Genomic DNA, 22,013 nt, shown 5'->3' with positions numbered 1-22,013 from the left:
CATGTTTATTCGAAAAGAGTTTTCGGGATCCTTCAAAACCCAGAATATGCGTGAACACCGGTGGCCATCACACCAGTATCCACCTGATATTCCTCCACTCCTCAAACAGAATTCCCTCTCTGACAATTTTCACGGATTATTTTGGAATTATCACTATGTCATCTTTAAAGATTATGGTGGATTATTCCTCAAACCAGGTCTCAATTGTGATTATCCGTTCATACATCCACTAAGATGGTCTTCTACCATCCCTTTCCCTTCTGATTTAAAATGGATGTTTTGGTTCATGTTTCATCTCTACCAAGTCGCCATAGAATTCCCTTTAGATAAAATCATTAAGGTTTTGTCTGATTCTCTTTCGGAAATTATCGGGACCATCCCCAGAAGTTCTTCCTTGATATTCTCACTTGGTTCCAACCCCTTCAAGCATGGAAACACTTGTTTATTCTTCAAAGACAAGTTGGTCGACCGGAACCTTGCAGATACACGGTTGTCCTTTTTCACCATCCCTGGTCATTCATCGGACCCTCGGGAGATAAAAGATCCAATGCTGCAAAAACAGGCACCACCGCCTTCAAGCCCGTACTCCAAGATCAAGTCTTCAAGATTCACAAGACATACTCCAGGACTGTATTTGATATTCCCCATGAATACAGAGAACTCCAAAGAATACTATGTCAAGAGAATAAGGTTATACCACCCGAGATATGGCCTTACAGCTCAGCAAGTTACTCTTGGGATACACCCAGAACCCATCCTCATGTATTCGAAGCCCTTCAAGAGTACAACAGCAATCAACCAAGCTCTTCCATGGACACAGATACTCGGTCCTTTGACCCATGGGGCGGACAGCTGTCACAAGATCCATACAGCTACCCACAACCCGTCATGCCGGACGTCCCGTCCTCATCCAGAAGCACTTCAGGCGTTCCACATGATCCGCACTTGGACCGGATCATCTCAGACTATGAAAAAGAGCGATTATTGCGAGCCTACAGAAGTCAGAAAGATGGCCCTTCCGACTATGACGGACCGGACAGCTCGACTCGAGGCGCGCCAATTATCATCCCGACCCGCACAGAGAGACGATAATGCCACCTGCTCCATCAGACATGGCCACCTGCCCATCCATTTTCTCTGTCCGACACCACCTGCTCCATCAGACAAGGCCATGTGCTCCATCAGAAATCTAAGAAGAAGACGTCGTGTGTTTACCTACTCTCCCGCTCCACTTTGTAAGAATAGTCAAGCTTGGCAAGCGAGTTTGTTTGTATGTGTGTAATAATGGCTTCCTCTCAAGTCAATGTTGGTTGCGCGTGCTTATCGAACCTCAATTATAGAGGTTCCTTTGTGTGTTCGCCTATATAAGGCGTGTTTACCTCTGTAATGGGAAGAACGCATCATATATTCACGTGATATGTTTGCCGGTCAAAATTCTACGTCTGACATGTACGCATCACATATCTGCGTGATATGCTTGTCATCCAAAAGTTCACGTCTGATATGAATGCACCACGTATCCGCGTGATATGCTTGTCGACCAAAAGTCCACGTCTAACATGTATGGACCACATATCGGTGTGATATGCTTGTCAATTGAATACGTTTCATTAGAACCTTGATCGTGTGACCCCTCTTAGAATTTTGTCTTCTAATTTTTAGCTTACAATAAAAATACATAAAAGTTATATATAAAAAAAAAAGAATGTGAAGTGAAACCGGATCATCACAAGTGATGATCCGGTTTCAACAAACAATATTTTTGGTAAAAAGTTGACCGTCCCACCGTCCGACTTGGTGGGACGGTCGGCTTAGCCGGTTCCATTTGACTTGTTTGACAGATTTGTGACTAACTTAACAATCTTAGGACAACCGCTCTTGACTGTTTTCCCTATACCACTAGTTCTTGACTTTTTAGGATTACACAAAAAAATAAAATTATTTCCTGAACACTCCCTCGTATTATTTGGATACTTAAGTGTGTAAATTTTCAGTTGATGGTTAATGTTTACCAAAATCGACGTAGATCTTATAGTAAAGTTAAGTCACTCCATCGGTGCCAAAGCATTATTTCTTAATTTTAGAAATAATCACTCATCCTCCCTCATATTTAACAATTAGAAGCATCGTTTTCGTAAAATATAGCTCTTAAATTTGAAAGAAATTTTTTTGGTACGAAATTCCTGATAATGACTTCTTACATTTTGTAGTTTTTTGCAAAACTTGGGTCTAAGCATAATTTCAGATGGTCGGGGAGGGCGAGGGCCCCTCCTCCTCCCCTCTAAATCTGTCGAAGTTCTTTGATGGAAGGAGATAAGTTCAACATGAGGATCTAAAACAATAGAAAAAGATCCGCCTATCAATCAATAGGCTTAGGATTATTATATGGTCGGTATAAAGACATTAGAAGTGTCAAAAATTTCGTATAATGCTCACTTTGGTGCCAAAAATTTTTATTGAATAGCTTAAGTGTCACTTTTAAAAAAATAAAAAAGAACACCTATGTGCTAACTCCGATTTGTGTTGCCGAAAATCTAACATTAGCAATATTTTATCAATTTCCATGAACAACGTGGCTTGCCGGCATGCCCAATCCACAATAATAGCCCTAAATAACATCATTTGTATCTTTCCGCAAATGTAAACCGTAATTTTTGTTGCAAACAAAATTATAGATAAAATTAGGATTTTTTTTTCCAGCTAGGGTTTTGCAAACAATCGAAGAAGAAGAAAAGGTGGAAGATGATGATGTTCTGATGAAGATGAGGAAAGTAATGAAGGCGGTCGCTTCAATGGTGACCACTGATGCCAGCGAAAAGGGGGAGAAAAGCTAGCATGGTCGCCGTCATCGAAGTTGAGTGCTCTCACTTGCCTCTATCCTGAAATGCTCAGATCCGGAACCTGAAAACCCTCATCATTTTCCCCTGAAGAGTGAAGACAGAGTACTAATCAGGTGACATGTTCTTCAACATTTCGAAACACAGCCCATAACTCGGCTCATGAAATTCTTCCATATAACCAACTGCTTGATCTCGCTGAACCCAAATCCTCCGTCATGATCCTTTAAGTAGCACCGACACCGATACACAATACGACACACGGCACGACACGACACGTTATTTCTATAAATAAATAAATAAAAAAGACAATTTCGATATATTGGGACATGTTGTATATTAAATGTATTCTTTTAATATATTATCATATATACAAAAATATCGGCGGTGAGTTTCTCCTTATTCTAAAAGGATTCACGATTAGATTTTTTCTTTTTTCTTTTTTTTTTTTGTGGCTGGGTATACTAATTTTGGAGTGGCTAGATATATGACTTAAGCATATAGATTTTGGATAAATTTACATTTTGACCCCTAATTTATTGAAAATGCTTAAAATTGACCCCATGCATGTCGAGATGTTAGACTCGCGTATCACTGGTATGTTTGGAGCACTAACCTTTGTCAATTGCATATCGGAGAGCGTCGGACATGACACGAAGACCCCCGAAAAGTGTAGGTGCTTTCTAGACAATCCCTCTCTCTATCGCGATAGCTCCGGTGAGTAGCACCATAGTCCCCGAGTTGATGTTCTTCATGGCAAATAGCTTTTTCCCACCGATCTCCGATTTGTTGATTTGCACCGGCTCGATGTGTTCCGCAAGCTCGGATCTACTAGCTGAGTTCTCCCTGTCCATGTCTAGATCTAGGGCTCGCTCGCTTGCGCTCTCTCTCCGTTACTTTGGTCTCACTATTCGTATTCGCACCATTGAAGATCGTATTGATTGATTCTTTTTCATACGTTGTTTATGGAAAGTCCAACCACATTATACTCCACTTTAGATCTCCATTTTTAATATAAAAAATGTCAATTTTGGATTATCCGTAATATAATAAAACCCACATAAAATTTTTGGCGGGAATTATCGTCGGAGGTACTTTAGTAATCGCTTTTTCTCCGATTTGGCATTTAAATGAGCCGACAAAATTTTTTGACACTAATGTGGACGCTATATGAAACTCTTGACACTCTAAATGTCTTTATGCCCAATATAGTTCAAGAAGATTGAAAGGCTCATCTAACGGTCAAGGCAAATTTAGTGTATCTCTGCTGGTTGGATTGTCGGCGTCACTTTCTTGGATGCTTGAGGGACTTTTCTTACTCCATTATGGTGACAAATTAATTGATTATGGAGAGAATATTAATCTTGAATACTTATTGAAGTGATGATGCGTTTGGAATTAAAGACAAATCTCGACTCGAGCGAGTTACTGAATGAACCTGGCCCAACTCGGAAGATGCCTTATCCAAGAACCAATCAATGCCATGATTATCGGAGGCAATCCCAGTGGAGCTTACGCAACTGAAATCTTTGTTGGACATGTGAAATTCGAGGATTTGTTCCTCAGCCACCCTACATCGGCCACAGCATTTCACAGCTCCTCATTAACTATTCACACCTCCACCCTTTATAATGTGTCAGAAGTCTGGATGAATTAAAGAGACTGAAAACTGTTGTGATTCCTACCATATCCATAGCTGCAAGAATTAATTGTTTCCGCCATACAATACTTATAAAATCTGCAACTTCCCATGATGTATTTTGACTGAAACTGGCAAATTTCAATAAAAAAAGATTAGGGGATTTTAATGAAAATCTCGGTGGATGATCCAAATTATATGAGCTCATCGACACAAAAGATGTCCAAGTCTTGAATTGGCGATTCGGGATTCTAATTTCGTGCGTTCACGTGAAACATAGTGGACAAAACAATCACTACCAAAGATTCGAAGACGGTTGTAATAGGAAACCTTTCCATATGAGTGATCACAAGAAAAAAAAAATGTTGTATCTGACAGGGGATGGTGTACGATCTCCTAGATGTGTCACTAGTGTGAATAGGGACAACAGCCTCCGGTGGCATTATGGCCACAGCGCATTGGACACGAAGACAACTTATGTCTTCGACGGAGGGGAAAATTATAGAAAAAAAGTCATAAACCTATTACAACTTCTCTAGCCGGTTGCCGGCGACTGGCTTGAGGAAGAAGAGGTATGGAAAAAAAGAAGAAAGAAAAAGAAAAGAAAAAATTCAAAAAAATATTAAAATAATGTGTCGCGGGCTAGGGTTCACGTTAGCGCCGTTTAGCCAAAATTGGCCGGATGGACCGAGTTGGTACAATTACAAAACATTTAGGACTGAATCGAAAAAGAAATTTAGGATTAAATTGGCATAATTACAAATAGACTTAGAGCATTTTTTTTTGGTAATTCTCCGGTCGAGAGTTCCTCTTTCATTGTCTCTTGACCACTTGCACGACTCCTCGAAGTCGGGAGTGATGGATGAAGAAATTCGCGTATGGTCGTTGTGTTGAGGTTAATGTCTTGTATTCTATTATTCAAGAGATTATGAGGCGGTTCCGAAAGGCTCCCTGCGATTGGACAGAACGGGGGTCCCGCTTCCCGGTGAGCGGGCGGGGGTCCGGGGGGCCCGCCCCGGCGGGGGTCGCGGGCAATTTTGTAATTTGTGGGTAATTTTGTAATTTGTGCCATGTAAGGTTTTGCTATATATATTTAGGGCGAAACAGGTCTCTATGATATAGAGAGGGTGTGAGAAAGAGCGGTTATACACTTTTCTACGTTATTAGTAAAACAGATATCATCTCCCCGTGGACGTAGGTAAGCGGAACATCTCCGCTACCGAACCACGTAAATTTTTGTGTTGTGCGAATTTCCATTACTTTCTTGCATTGTTGATAGGATCGAATTTAGATATTCGACACGTTGGACACGGGTGAGCCTGCTCGGTCCAATCTTAGTGAACTTAAACCAAATGATTAAGCTTAAGACTTCCTTTTTTTAAGTCCATCGCCGTCGGTCTCATGCAAATGATGAGTTTAATAATGTAGGAAAGATGAAACTAATATGCAAATGCGATTGTCGATTTTTTTGTTAGAGATCCGGATCGTTTCCTAAATTTTTTATATAATGAATATTTAAAACAGGTTACCAAAATTTAGGTGTCATCACGTAACAAGTCATGCCCGCTCCCTAAGGCAGATGAAAGGAAGAACCCTAGTTCCCCTTTCAAGAGTGTACGAACTCTGATAGAAGCCCGAAATTTTATTTTTTACTGGTTTGGTAAAAAGCATACTTCGGGCCACAAAAAAATTATGAAATGATTATACCACATGCAGATTGCTCCGTAAACCCAAATGGATGAATTGATGCACACAAAATACTACTTAAATTATAAATAATTTGTAGCTCAATACCATGCATTGACGAAAGCTCTTAAATACTTAATAAGCAACTAAACATCCTTTTCCTTTCATGCTTCTAAAGGATCATTATTTCACACCACCTAACACATCACGAATGAAAATATATCGATTTCCCATTTTAAGCTCATCTTTCACGCCTTGAGAAGGTAGGCGTCAACGCTGGGGAGCATGCCACACGTGAACTCCAGGTACTTATCCGCGTCGGGAACGTTGGCATTGCGCTTCTCGTAAGCCAGAACCTTTTTCGTCATGCAGTGTTCGCCCTCCGAAGAGAACTGGAAGCCCACCTTGAGGCTCTTGTAGAGATCCATCGCCGCTCCATCCAAGTAAGTAAATGTGATGGATTTCGGGTCGTCGGCGAAAGCTTCCACAGTCTCCTTCCCGCTCTCGCAATCACCTGTGGCATGTTACTGTAGTTCAGTTGACGTATGACTACTTATTCATCCTTAAAATCATGTATGACTCCAATTCTGTCGGACTTCACTCCATGCCCAGGCATGAACAAATTCACCACAAGCTTGACACGGGAGCATCCTCTCTCCACCGACTGAGACTTTCAGATCGGAAATCAGCAGAGACTATACATGCTATTGACCATGACATGTTATTCAATGAGCAAAGTGTCGTGACACGTTCATCTGTATGAATGATACGTTCATCTGTTTTCCCTTATGATCACAAGGAATCCCACTTTAGATTGGGATATATGACCGTAATTATCGGGGATTAGAAAATCCATTGTCACTAAAATCGCGTTTTGGGAATTTGTGTTAGCAACAAAATGTGGTCGTTACTATTTCCATTATATTCCTCTTTTCGAGCATTATCTTCTATTTATTTTAGGGATATGTCCAGGTTTTTTTTTTTTAAGAAGCTTTTATTAAGGATAAGAGGAACAATCGATGGACCAAATTGGCCAATTGCAATAACACATGGATCAAATTCAAGGCCGTATGGTCACTGAAGAATCAGATTCTACATGATCCTTCCCCGTGAAAAATAGACACAAAAACTGAGGGTGCGTTGGTCGTGGATCCATTTACTGTAGTTGTATTTATCCAGGATAGCTATAGAATAAGATGATCCTTCCCCGTAAAAAGTCCTAAACTTATTGCACTTTGGCCAATTCAATTATAAATTTTTTAATTGTATCATTTTTTTTTTTATCGAATGTAATTGTACCAATTGAGTCCTAAACATTTTTATCAATTTATCAATTTAATCCTTCATATCAATTTTAGCGAGAAATTATTAATGTGGATGACGATCATCCTATGTAGTACGATCGATGCCGAGTGAATTTTTTAAAAAAATTTTAAAAATTTTAAAATTTTTATCTTTTTTTTCCTTTTTAATTGTTAACAGCCATCGGTCATTGGCGACCCTTGCCGGCCTCTGGATAGGGCCGCGAAGCCCTTGTTTTCCACAAGGCAAGGGCTAGTATCTCTCGCTCATAGCTAGGCAAGGAGGCCACAATCCTTGCCCACAGCCGGCAAGGTCTCGCTGCCCTCGCTTAGATCCGAGGGAGGGCCATGAGCCCTCACGGCCGCCGGCAAGGGCTGCCAGCCTTCACCCATCGGCTAGTGAGGGTCGCGAGCCTTGCTAGCAGCTGATGGACAGCTAGCAAGGTCTGCTCGATGGGCATCACGATCTTGCCCGCAGTTGACGATAAAGGTCACCGGGCCTTGGCTGGTGGCCGATGGCCCCGATCTGTCCTCAACAACAAAAAACAAAAAATAGTAATAAAATTTTCAAAAAGAAAAAATTCAAAAAAGTTTCATATTAGCGCCGACCGTGTCCCGTAAGAAGGTTGGTGTCCATGTGAGCAATTTTCGGGCAAAATTGGTCGGAATGATTAAATTGAAAAATTATCAAAAGGTTTAGGAATTAATTGGCACAATTAAAAAGTTTAGGACTAAGGTGGCCAAAGTGTAATAAGTTTAAGACTTCTTGGGTAATTTTTCAGTAAGATTATGTATTTTGTTGTCGCAAATTAGTGAGAGCATCTCTCTAATTTTTTTTTTCCTTAAGTACTGGTTGATGATTTTTTTTTTCCTTAAGTACTGGTCGACGATTAAGTGAGTCACGGTATCCCGGTAACTTTGGTGTATGATCACGTCCGAAACATAAACATTTGCCTGAACATTGATTAACCATCAAGACCTTATATATATTTTGCCTATACCTATGGAAAACAGCCATAGATCACCATATGTAAAGCCCAAACAAAGATATATAGATCCTAGCGTTATCCTTCGTTTCCCCTTCTCTTTTCATGCTGCGGCATCCATATAAGCATCCATGTCTTTGGTGACATTGGTAAACACATCTGTGTACTTATCATCACCGCCAGAACACCAGAGTCGGCTTCTTGTACTCGTTCGTCATTGTTGCGAAACCGCCGTTCTTTATTCCGAGTGAGTTTGCAGATCGCCCAGCACACCTTCCTGCAGTGTTGAAGACATCGTCTAACTCCACGTTCTCCTTCAACGCCTCTGACTTCCCTTCGGATAATTGCGCAAAAACTAATCAGTTCACGCTGCATTAACACTCTACGGTTAGGCAAGCATCGATGAAAGGACAAATAAGGGTGGAATTTGAGAAAATTTTTCAATACGTCCGTGAATTTTCTCAGAGAAAGTTGCGCGTAAAATTACAAGCTAGTCATCAAATTCTTATGATTCTATCCATGGTGTGGCTTGCCATGCAGTGACCCTATCTTCTATTGTCCCCCAGGTTTGTGAATGGTCGGCCCAAGCTCGCGAAGGTCTTCCAATGGAGGAGGAGGAGGAGGATAGGCAAAGGGTTCAGGCGCCGAACCAGCTTAATTTTGCTAATCATTTCAGAAATGTTTTAGACACATGCACATTGGGGTGCATTTGTTTTAATCAAAATGATTTCCATGGAACGATTTTTTAAACTTTACGTGCTTTATTGGCCGTTCGTCGTCATTCCGGTCATTTATCTTGGCGTGAAAAGTTTTATACATACCCCTATTCAGAAAGTGAGATGAGTTCTTAGACCCCTTTGGCCGGATAGAGTTCATATTACCAGAAATTACTATGTCTTGTTCACCAACCACCGTCCTATGATCGATGGTTGAATAATTGCTTATGTTGGATCGCATAACAAATCATTTTGCGACGCACATCATCACTTGAACAACAAATGAAAGTCCCACAAACACATGGAAACAGTAGAGACATTTAACTATCTATTTGAAGACCATTCCTTTCTCAGCTTATTCCTTTCAGTACAGAGACACATAGTAAAACATGTTCAAACACACAAAGCGTCGAACTCGCCAGAGACAGCAAACCAGTGCATATACATAAAAATCCAGTTCCTTAGTTTCTGCTAGGCCTGAGCCTGAACCTGAGCCTGTTCCATGAGGTGAAGATCGATGTCCTTGCTGAGATGGGTGCATAGCTGGAGCAGCGAGTAGGGCTCAGTTACTTCCTCGCTCAGCTTCTCGAACTCGAGCGTCCAGCGGATGATGCTCCCACCTCCTTCCTTGGGCGTGGCCTGGACGACGAAGACAAAGTTCTTGTACAGCTTCATCAGGTCGCCTTCAATCACTCGGAACCTCGTCAAGTTCTTCTCGTTATCTATGGCTTCTATCACCTCTTTCGCGACCTTAGTCTCTCCATCTGCAAAGTTCATTGGGCGCAAAGGGTTTAGTTATAAAACAAAGCCCCTTTCATCGGTACTATTTGAATATATATACCATGCGTGTAGCTCCAGCAGATGATGGATCCGGCCTTGCCCCAGTCGCCGTCGTGCAGATCGACGCCCCGGACCGTCCCGGGGGACATGTTGGAGATGTGGTGGGGCCGGCAGCTGATGACTTGGTGGAACTTGTCAGCCGGAGCCTTGATCTCCACGTCTGTCTCCACCTTCCCGTGGACAGTCATTCTTTTTTCTTCTCCTCTTTTGTGTTAGATCCTCAGTGATCAAGCTGATACGGTGATAGCATGTGCGCTTCAACCGTGTGACACGAATACCTTGAGACGTCGCTTTATATATACGCAGTACAGATAAATATCTTTGTTGTATCCCTTCGTTAATACTAAGTATACTAAGACTCATCCAATAAAAATTGAATAGAACGACATATTCCATGGTCCCCTGGTAGATTGTTTCTTGAGACTTACATTTTCCCTTATGATCGCAAGGAATCCCACCCTGATACATGAGTGTAAAATGTCGCGAATTAGAAAATGAGCTGCCACTAAAGGCGAGTTACGGCAATTTGTATAGGAACAAAATGTGGGTCGTTACAATCCCTATCCTATACCTTTTTCCGAGCATTATCCTCAAAATAATTTGAGGATATGCCCAGGTCCACAAAAAAGGAAGCTTTTGGTAAGGATAAGAGGAACAATTTAAGGATCAAATTGCCCAGATACAATAGTACATGGAATCAAATTCACGGCCGTGTGGTCACTGATGAATCAGATTCTTCATGGTCCTTCCCCGAGAAACATAGAGATAAGAACTGAGATGCTTTGGTCGTGGATCCATTGACTAAAGTTGGACATGTCGAGGAGAGCTATGGATTGCAAATTTGTGAGAGCATCTCTCCGGTTTTTTCCTTAAGTACTCCTTCGATGATAAAGCGAGTCAAGGTATCCCGAACTCTAACCTGTGACCATGTCTTAAACATAAAAATTTGCCTGAGCATTGATTAACTATCAAGACCTTATATATATTCTGACTATACCTAGAAAATGCATTCATAGTATAAACATGCAATTTTACGTACATTAGGATATTTCTGTAATTGTGTTTATTTATACCCTTATTGTAATTAGTCGCTTATATAAATACATATTACACAATCCTAGTTTGGGTTGAGCCACCATAAACATTATGCCGTTATTTCTCTTTGACTCTAAACATCAATATGGTATCATAGTAGGAAAATGTATCACGTTCTTCAACATCTTTGCCCCAAATCAACACTTCCATTGCTCTAATTATTGCCTCAACAATGTTCAATACATTTGTGAATTATTCTTCTTCTCTGCCATCTCTTTGGGCCATCATCTTCTCTCTCTTAAACCCAATTTCCCATCACCTCTCAATAATATACCGCCCACTTTCACTTCCTCTTCTCTTTTCTCTACTGCTTCGATCTCTGCTATTGCTCAATTTACTGCTATGCAATCAGCCTCGCCATCTCTTGTTCTTCCCAACATTTCTAATCTCGTCTCCATCAAACTTGATGCAAACAATTATCGATCGTGGAAATCTCAGTTTGAACCAATTTTAATCAGTAACGATCTGCTGGGATATGTGGATGGATCTTTTACGTGTCCGCATATGCTTATCAATGACCAGAATGGTACTATGGTGGCCAATACCTCTTATTTCATCTGGATCAAGACAGATCAATGCGTTCACAGTTTGATTAACTCAACCATCATAGTTGAGATTTACCGTGAAGTTCATGATCTTTGGACATATCGGGAGATTTGGCTTGCTATAGGGTAACATTTTACTGATTGATGTGCGGCCAAGGAAATTGGACTAAAGCTTGATTTTCAGAACGTCGTTAAGAAACTCGATCGATCAATGTTTGATTATCTTCAACATCTCAAGTCAATTGCAGACTCTCTCACCGCAATCAATTGCTCCGTCTCCGATAAGGACTTGGTGATTCAAGCCCTTAATGGGCTCCCATTAGATTATGATCCTTTTGTCACACTGGTCATCAATGACCCTACTATTCTTTCATTTGGTGATCTCCAGTCATGCCCCCTCGTACAAGGAGAATGATTTCTCCGAAAATCGAATGCCTCATCTTCATCTGATTTTCATCATGCTTTAATTGGTCATGCCACTTCACCCAATCCACCATTTCGAGGAAGTCGTGGTGGATGCAATTTTAGGGGCCAAAGATATGGTCGAGGACGAGGTGGACGATTCACACATGATCAATCGGTTTGGAAAGCCCCCAATGATCGATTTAATTTGCAGTCATTCTCTATCCCCTATGTTGATCGATCCTTCCCTTCCTCTAGTGGTCCTCGTAGTGGTTCGAGGCCCCGTGTTCCCCATTCACTTAGGTAGGCATTCTTGGATCTAGGCGTCATATTTCTTGTCGGATCTATAATGGAGCCAGGCACATTGCGCTATAATGTCGGCAAAGATTTAACCTATGCCTTCACTACCACCGATCTATAGGACTATTTCTCAGCTCTCTTAGTTGGTAAGACCTCTTATCCAATGTGGTATCTTAGCAGCGGAGCATTGGCACACATGACTAGCGACATTGGTAAAATTCTAAATCCTAGACCCTTTTATGATTCAAAAAAAGTTTTAGCTAGTGATGGTCATTTGTTGCCTATTAAGCAAGTCGGTAAAGCCTTTTTACATACTGATTCTCGATCTTTGCTATTATCACTTGTCCGTCATGTCCCTAATCTTGCTCGTGATCTTCTCTCTGTCACTCAACTTTGCCATAAAAATTCTTGTACTATTGATTTTAATGGTTCATCCTTTTCTTTGAAGGGCCAACGATCCGGGAAAATCCTCCTCCAAGCTGATTCTTCTCATGCTCTTTATCCAATTTCCAACTCCTTGGTGTTGTCTCACTTGTACCCTATTGTAGCTTCTTCTGCTTCACTCACTCGCTGGCATGCTCATATAGGTCATCCAAATAAACAAGTTTTGAGTCGTGTTTGCAATTCTAGTTCTAGGTCAGCATCATGTGAGTCTTGTCTTGTGGGTAAATCTCACCGATTGCCTTTTGAGTCTATTAGTCATCTAGCTTCTTTTCCTTTAGTTGTAATTCATTTTGATGTATGGACGAGTCCCATTTTATCCAATTCTAATTTTAATTATTTTATGTTATTCGTTGATGACTACTCTCGATGCACTTGGAATTTTCCGATGACAAATAAATTTGAAGTGCCTACTCACTTTCACCGCTTCCGTTGTTTTATTGAAAATATGTTGAATATACCAATAATTCATTCCAAATATATTTACATGAAAATGGTATTGTTCAATGCTTTTCTTGTCCAAACATCCCATCTCAAAATGGTTTGTCGGAACCCAAAATTACATATTTAGTCAAAATGTCTCGAACCTTAGTAATCCATGCTCATATGCCTCTTTCATATTGGGTCGATGCTCTTCTCACTGCTGTTTACACTATTAATCGGCTTCCCACTCCTGTCTTATCCAATATTTCCCATTTTCATTATTTATTTGGGTTCTAGTTTGATTATTCGTTCTTTCAAATTTTTGGCTGTGCTTGTTATCCTTTTCTTCCATCTCGTGTCTCTCATAAACTTGTACCTCATTCTATGTCATGTGTATTTTTTGGGTATGTGCCGAACCACAAAGGCTATCGTTGCCTTGATTGGTCAAGTGGTTGTGTTTTTATCAATCATCATGTTCGATCTGATGAGAATAATCTTCCCTTTTCAAAAATTCCTTCAACTCTTAGTTTCGCAAATAATTTTTCAAATCAATTCCTTCACTTATTGTTTCCTCCAATCAATCTATTCTTCCTTCTATCCCCTTTGAGCGTCAAGCTCCTCCTCTGCCTCTTTCAACTTCTCTAGCCCAACCTCTTAATATACCTCTTTCTTTCTCTCAACCTATCCAATCCGGTTTCAATTCTTTTCACCTCTACCGCCCCTCCTTTCAAACCCACGCACTGTGTCCTAGCCTAATTATGCTTCTAATTAAATTCCTCCTACATCAAATTCACAAATACTCTTTACATCTCTACCTAGCTCCTCTATTTCTGTATCTTCTCTTCCCACTCATCCTATGCAACCTCGTGCTAAATATGGAATTTCTAAACCCAGAAATTTTTTTAATCTCTCTAACTCTCTTCATGAAGAGACACCGATTGGCTATTCTAAGGCCATTCTTGACCCACATTGGAAAGTGGCCATGACAGATGAATTTAATGCCTTGGTCACTAATTACACGTCGGATCTTGTACCACCTAACCCTTCTAAGAATTTAGTCGGCTGTAAATGGGTTTTTAACATTAAGGAAAAATCCGATGGAACTATCAAATGTTTCAAAGCTCATTTACTTGCACAAGGACTTAAGCAATAGGTAGGATTGGATTATGACGAGACTTTTAGCCCGATCATTGAACCCGCTACAATTCGGGTTGTTCTCTCTGTTGCTATTTCATCAAGATAGGTTGCACATCAACTTGATGTTAAAAATGCCTTCTTACACAGCATCCTTTGTGAGGAAGTTCACATCTGCCAACCTCCCGGTTTCTCTAATACTGAATACCCGAATCACGTGTGCCGTTTCCGAAAAGCCATTTGTAGTTTAAGCAAGCTCCACGTGCATGGTTTCTTTGCTTTAGTAGTTTTTTTTTATTTTCATTGGGTTTCACGGCGAACAAGGCTGATCCCTCGTTTTTTGTCTATGCTTCTTGTTGGGGTTGTCTATATCTTTTGCTGTATGTTGATGATATCCTTGTCGTCGGTAATACTCCTCATTTATTATAGTCTTTGATTACTCGACTCTCACAAGAATTTGTTATGAAGGATCTTGGACCACTTCACTATTTTCTTGGCATTGAGGCTCATCACCGATCTAATGATACGCTTTTATCTCAAGCTAAGTATGTTGATAGCCTTTTGCGCAATTTTGACCTATTAAGGTAAAGCCTGTATATTTAGTCCCTTGGCATTGAAGACTTTGTTGTCTGATCATGATGGTGAACTTCTCGCGCCTCCAATGCTGTATCGATAGATGGTTGGTGCTTTACGGTATGCGTCCATGACCGGACTTGTTATTAGCTTTGCTGTGAACTTGGTTAGCCAATTCGTTCATCAACCCAGATTACCTCATCTACAAGCCGTCAAGCATATATTTCGGTATTTAGATGGCACATCCACCCGTGGATTACTCATTGAGCAGTGCTCTCCCACTTCATTAACAGCTTATGCGGATGCGGCCCGGGTTGGATGCTCCGATACTCGACGTTCCAATCAGGTTTTTGTGCATTTCTAGGCACCAATCTTGTTTCATAGAGTGCCAAGAAGCAACCCATCGTGGCTCATTCTTGTACAGAAGCTGAGTATATTGTTGTCACTCATTGTGTTGCTAAGATCAATTGGATTCGGCATTTACTTCATGAGCTTGAAGTCCCACTTTTTACTCGTCTCACTATTTATTGTGGCAACATCTCTGTGACATATCTTACTCTCAATCCCATATTTCATGCTCATGCCAAACACTTTAAGTTGGACTTTCACTTTGTTCAAGAGGGGGTTTCTTTCGATGATCTATATGTTCGCTACGTACCTACTACGGATCGGTTAGCAGACATATTTACAAAGGGATTACCTAGTCTGCGTCATCCACTATTAAGATCCAATTTCTCAATTATTACACCTACTTCGGATTGATGGGGAGTATTAACGTGTAATTATATATATTGGGATACTTCTATAATTGTGTTTATTTATACCCTTATTGTAATTAGTCACTCATATAAATACATATTATACAACCTAGTTTGGGTTGAGCCACCATAAATACCCTGTCGTTATTTCTCTCCGACTCTAAACATCAACACATGGACCACCATAAATAAGCCCAAACAAAGATACATAGACCTAGCTTCATCCTTTTTGTTTTCTTTCCCTTTCCTTGTCGTGCTGCAGAATCCGTACAAGCATCCATATCTTTGGTGACAGAGGTAAGCACATCCATGTATTCATCAGCGCCGAAACACTGGAGTCAGCTTCTCGTGCTCGATAACCACTGTTGCCAAACAACGGCTCTTTCTTCGGAGTGAGCTTGTAGATTGCCCGACACACCTTTTACAGTTTGAAGACATCGCCTTACAGGCTGTGCAGGTTCACCTTTTGTTCGCATCATCTAGCTCGAGCTTCTCCTTCAACACCTCCGACTTCCCTTTTGATAGTTCCGCAAAAATTGATCAGTTCACGCCGCATTCACCTTCTATGATTAGGCAAGCATCGATGAAAGGACAAAGAATACTATTCAATTGCAATTGCAATCGATTTATCTCGCCGGAAAAATAATATTTTTGGCTTTGCTTTAGACATAATGGAAATATTAAAAAGTGTATGTTGTTCTAGTTTCCAGATCACTTCAGTCTAGAGTCAATATTCTTGTTTAGGGTTTGTCTAGGGGTGTTTGGCCGTTATCTTGAAAAATAAATAATTAGAAACTTGGGATTTGCCTAACTGGAGGGTTGTTTTAAGTAGTGTAAACTTCTATAAAGTTTCTTTGAGGAAAAATGATATTTCAATTAATTTTTTGAAAGGACAATAATTAAACAGTTCCTAAAGTTTGATTCAATGTGTAACGTAACTCCTGAACTTTTAATTTGATCAGTGTGGTCCCTGGACATTTGGTACATGTTCAATTTAGTCCTTGAACTATATGAAAATATTCAACATTATTCTTGCATTAATTCTAGCTCAGTGGCAATACTATATATTCTCATAAAGTATAGAGACTAAGTTGAACAAGTATCCTAATTCTATGGATTACGTTGAACAAATTAAAAGTTTAGGGACCACATTGCACATTTTTGGGTAAAGTCCAGGGGTCACATTGATCAAAAGTAAAAATTTAGAGACCACGTTACATATAAAGCCAAAGTTCATGAATTATTTGTATCATTTTTCCTTTTGTGGAATTGAACTGTTGAATTGGAGTTTCGTCATAACTCCGTATATCCTTGGCGAATTCTATTAAATAGTGACTTACACACGTTGGATCCTTAGGTGGAATTCTTTGGTGGCGAACGGTATGCCCCTGTGTATTCCGTGATTTCCTTAGGCGACGAGCATTTACCAGGTTGTTACCCTTGTGTTTTCTTTATATCTCCTACTCCTCTGGTACCATTTAACGACCCAGAAGAAAGTAAAACCCTAAAGTAACACTAGTTATAGTGATTTCGATGGAATTTACCCTACAATTGTGCTGAAGAGGGCACAATTACATATCGATCTACGTCTGTGGAAAGCCCCGACTGAGTCTGTGTTGGCCGGACGGCCCCACATGCATTTCACGGCTCATCCTTAATCAGTCACAACAACATCCTTTTTAATGGGTCAAATTCCGAAAAAACGAAAGACAAAACTTGTTGGAGATTCGACACCTGTCTAATGGCGGCCAAGAAGAAGGCGCTAATTTGCAAAGTCCATATTGAACTTGAATTGCTTCTTTGATAAGTCGGACTTTTTGTTGAAAAAATGAAAACAGCAAAAGTCCTGCTTGAATATATGTTCACATGTTGAAGTCGGCAAAAGAAGAGAAGTGCAAGAGAAATAATGATGAGCCACTGTTGAACAGCAAATCTCAGCCTCTAACTTCTTCGCAACTCTCTCTTCTTCTCTTTTAATACACACAACTTTACTAACAAATTTAAGACGAAATTTCAAGAGATCAATTGAGTAATTGCTGAATCCGTTTCTTTGCGGCTGTGGTGTATATCATGGATATATATTTGTTTTAAACCCGGCAGTAACAATAGTGAAGGCAAATAATACATTAAAGACAGTGATCGTCATCACGCATCAAAGCATTAAAAAAAACTATAAACAACTCCTCTATCTTCATCAGTAATCAAATTGTCCCAACAATATATATCTCTTTTACTTGAATAGAGTGATAAAAGAACATGGTAGATTTGCACGACTCCTCAATTTTCGAACTTTATGGTTTGTCTGGTCCTTTCTTCTCGTACAAGAAAGCAAACTTCAGCCCACAAAAAATTATGAAACTGTCACACCCAATGCAGAATTTTTCTGTAAACAAAACTGGATGAACGTAGACACACAAATTACTGCTTACATTATATTTACCATAAAGTACAATACCATGCATTGTTGAAAGCCCTAAAAGGATTACCCACTTAGAAAGCAGCTTAACATCCCTTTCCTTTCATGTTTCCAAAGCATCATTATTTTCACACCACCTAGAACTGTAATACACGTAGTATATCACCGGCCAAACATTCTGGCTTATCACTTTAGCTTATTTTTCATGCATTGAGAAGGTAGGCGTCCGCACCCATGAGCAGTCCGCGCATGACCTCAAGATACTTGTCGGGATTAGGAATGTCGGCGTTTTTCTTCTCCTAAGTCAGAACTGCTTTAGCCGTGCAGTGCTCACCCTTTGAAGAGAGCTGGTAGCAACCCTTCAGGCTCTTGTAAAGATTCATCGGGTCTCCCTCCAAACCATTGAATGTGATGGACTTCGTCTCATCATCGATGGCTTCTATGGTCTCCTTCCAGCTTTCGGTATCTCCTGTGGTATGTACTCTGGTTCAGTTGACATATGACCACTTACTAATGCTTAAATTAGCATATGACACCAGTTGGACGTCACATCATGCTCAGGCATATGAAATATCAACACAAGCTTAATACACGAATAACGCCACCGACTTAGACTTTCAGATCGGCAAAATCAGTAGAGACTATACATGGGAACAAGACATCCGCCTTAGTGATCGTTCATCAAAACTTTGTTCCGAGGTCATGAAGCCGAAGCTCATGGAACATTGATGAATTGTGGAGATCTTCCACAAGCTAAAAGATTCAAGCTTGACGTTGAACTTATCTGTCAGCTTTAATTCTCAAACTCCGGAAGATGAATTAACAACAACAATCGGATCGAAATCGATGGAAACGAAAAGAAAACATGCAGAGATCGAACTCTAAATCACAAAACGGAAGAAAGATATAGATAAGAAAAAAAAGATACGTGGGTGTTAGCGGTTAAGTTGGCATAAATAAGTGACAAAGTTGTGGACCTACCAGCAACATAATTCCAGAGCCTTACTGAGCCCACAGACTCCCAATCACCGCTTACTAGTTTTACATCCTTAACCATTTGAGGGACGATTTTTGGGAAGAGGTAGGATTTTCTCCGGAAGATATCAAATACCTTCTCAGCTGGTGATTTCAACTCCAGCTGAGACTCGAACTTCCCCAATTGAGCCATGTTCTCTCCTTCTGCTCTTGGCAAAACAAAGGTTAATAAACTTTGCGGAGAAGTATATGTTGAAGCTAGACTGTGAATGAGCAGTGAGCACTGAAGGCAATTTATAGAAATGCTTAGGGCTTGGGCATGCATACCTTTGCCACTTTAGTTGATTTTACTTTTCTCAGATCATGACATGGCACTCGAAAAGAAAATCAATTTAATATGTCGTAAATGATGCAGAATTATTCCAATATAAAGTGTTGCGACATGAATGATGCGTTCATCTGTTTTCCCTTATGATCGCAAGGAATCCCACCTTAGATCGGGATATATGTGTACGCAAATTAGAAAATGCATTGCCAATGAAGTTGAAGGCGAGTTACAACAATTTATATTAGAACCAAATTTCCTACACCTTTTTTCCGTACATTATCCTCTATTTATTTTGAGGATATACTCAAGTTCACGAAAAGGAAGCTTTTGATAAGGATAAAAGGAATAACCTACGGATCAAATTGGCCAATTGCAATAATACATTGAATCAAATTCGTGGCCGTGTGGTCCCTGATGAATCAGATTCTACATGGCTCTTCCCTGTGAAAAATAGAGACAAGAACTGGTGCTTTGGTCCTGGACGAACTATGAAAAATATGATGTGTATTGTCTGCGGCAAATTGGCAAGGGCATCTGTCCTGTTTTTTTTTTTTTTTTCCAGAAATAATCGTTCAATGATTAAGCGAGTCATGGTATCCCGGTAACTCTAACCTATGATCATGTCTTAAGCATGAAAGTTTGCCTGACCAGTGGTAAATGTTAGCAATTAAACCAAATTCGTAAATGTTTTTGATTTAGTTGCATAGTTGTCGATGTCAATTCATGACTATCGATTGGTTACCTCGATTCATGGTTGTCGATGACTATTTAGCTTCCAATATTGTTACAAAAATTAATGCTCCGTTTATTTTACGAAAAGCAACTTTTAGAAAAATATTTTTTAGATTTTCTAATATTTGGTTCGCAAAAAATAAGTTAGTCCAGGAAAACATTTTTCATCCATAAAAAAACTCTTTCAAAAGTGGGAAATCGCTAATCTTTGCTACCTCGTCTTCTTTATATTTATTTTTTTGTTAATTAAAATTCCAATTTTTTATTTTCTAAATATTTAAATTTTTAATTAACTTTGAAATTTTTTACTTTTCTTTTTATTTCTCTGCGGGTCAATGGCTACGATGACGGGCCATAGCTGCTTGCTCGCAGCGAGGTCGGCAAGCTTGAGTGTCGCTAGCCTTGAGCTCGACACTAGTAAGGCTCAAGCTCGTCGGACTCGCCGGAAATGCCGAGGTGGAGCCTCAAGCGAATGGTGTGGCCAGTCACCAAAAAGAAAAAAACAGAAAAAAAAATAAAAAAAAGTATGCTTTTTTGTAAAAAATAATTCAAAATTTTGGTAATTTTTCCTAGAAAAATAAATTCCTTGCCAAATGACGAAATTTGTTTTCCACTTTGTTTTTAAGTGTCAATCAAAAACGGGCAAATGTCATCATTTTTCTTGAAAATGATTTTCCCAAAAAAAAATTTTGAAAATATCACATTTTCTATGAAACCAACGAGCCTAAGAGTTTTTATTGTAAAGTCATAATTAGGTGGATTTTTGAATAGTTTGTTTGTGTTTATATATTCAATATTTTGTGAGTACCCAAGAATCTATCTTCTTGAAATGCTGATTACATTTATGAGTCATTTAAGAGTAAGATTAAGAGCCATGTAATAATACCAGTCTTGTAATCATTTCAAATATAGGTGAATTAAGGTGAAATTAAGAGAAATATAAAAGGCCCACCACCTGCCTCTCATTCTTGAGTTGTGTAAGTTGTGAGCGTTTCCAACTTCAAATTTTTCTGCTAGTGTTTCATGTACTTACCCGGCCTTGGAAATCTGTAGTCTGCTTCTTATCTTGGATCGGCGGTGTTGCCAAACAGCCGTTCTTTCTTCGGAGTGAGCTTACGGATCGCCCGACACACCTTGTACAGTTTGAAGACATCGCCGTCCAGGCCATGAAGGCTTTACCTACATGCTCACATCGTCTAACTCCAGCTTCTCCTTCAACACCTCCGCACCGACTTCCCTTCGGACAATTCCGTAAAAATTTTGATCAGTTCACGTTGCATTAACGCTCTATGATTAGGCAACATCGATGAAAGGACAGAATAATATTTAATTGCAATCGATATATCGTGTCGCCAAAATAATTATTTCGCCTTTGCTTCAGACATTAGGAAAATATTAAAGTGTACTAGAGCACTTTGCCCGAAGCCCACTACCAATAATTTCCTGTGCGACAATTAGGATGACTGACTGCAACTTCCACCACTCCGAAAAAAATCTCATGAGAAATGTGCTTAGGTGAGAAAACTAATCAAAACAAGTTCATAGTAGATGAGATTAGGATCGAGTACAAGTTGAGCAGCTATTTTCATTTCAAATTGTATTCATCTTAGGCACCGTCTGTTTGATAGAAAACTATTTTCCAGAATTATTTTTTGACTTTCTGATATTCGGATGAAGGAAACCTAATGGATCTATGGAAATATTTTTTCATGAATAAAATGTCAAGGATAATGGCACAGGTCAAGGAATCAAGATCAAATCAAATCACGCTGTTAAGGATAATGGCACGGATCAAGGAATCAAGATCAAATCAAATCACGCTAGTACAAGCAAGTGCTAAGATCAAGGGATTGTAAATTCAATTTGATTGATTCTAATGGCATGTA

The 22,013-nt window shown here is 39.8% G+C and overlaps 2 protein-coding genes across 2 annotated transcripts; both read right to left on the bottom strand.

Moving 5' to 3' along the window:
• Positions 1–6,408: 6,408 nt before the first annotated feature.
• Positions 6,409–19,275, bottom strand: LOC115739934 (kirola-like). Its single transcript, XM_030673253.2, has 2 exons — positions 19,074–19,275; positions 6,409–6,676 (listed from the first exon to the last, which is right to left on the bottom strand). Exons 1-2 carry the CDS (start codon positions 19,258–19,260, stop codon positions 6,411–6,413), a joined length of 453 nt encoding a protein of 150 aa, XP_030529113.1. The 5' UTR covers positions 19,261–19,275; the 3' UTR covers positions 6,409–6,410.
• Positions 9,552–10,193, bottom strand: LOC115739929 (MLP-like protein 28). Its single transcript, XM_030673245.1, has 2 exons — positions 10,007–10,193; positions 9,552–9,929 (listed from the first exon to the last, which is right to left on the bottom strand). Exons 1-2 carry the CDS (start codon positions 10,191–10,193, stop codon positions 9,637–9,639), a joined length of 480 nt encoding a protein of 159 aa, XP_030529105.1. The 3' UTR covers positions 9,552–9,636.
• Positions 19,276–22,013: the final 2,738 nt, after the last annotated feature.

Source organism: Rhodamnia argentea, chromosome 5, assembly GCF_020921035.1.
Source record: "Rhodamnia argentea isolate NSW1041297 chromosome 5, ASM2092103v1, whole genome shotgun sequence".
Classification (NCBI taxonomy): Eukaryota; Viridiplantae; Streptophyta; class Magnoliopsida; order Myrtales; family Myrtaceae; genus Rhodamnia; species Rhodamnia argentea.
The sequence above is the reverse complement of the archived record's forward strand: the minus strand, read 5'-3'. Positions and strand labels throughout refer to the sequence as shown.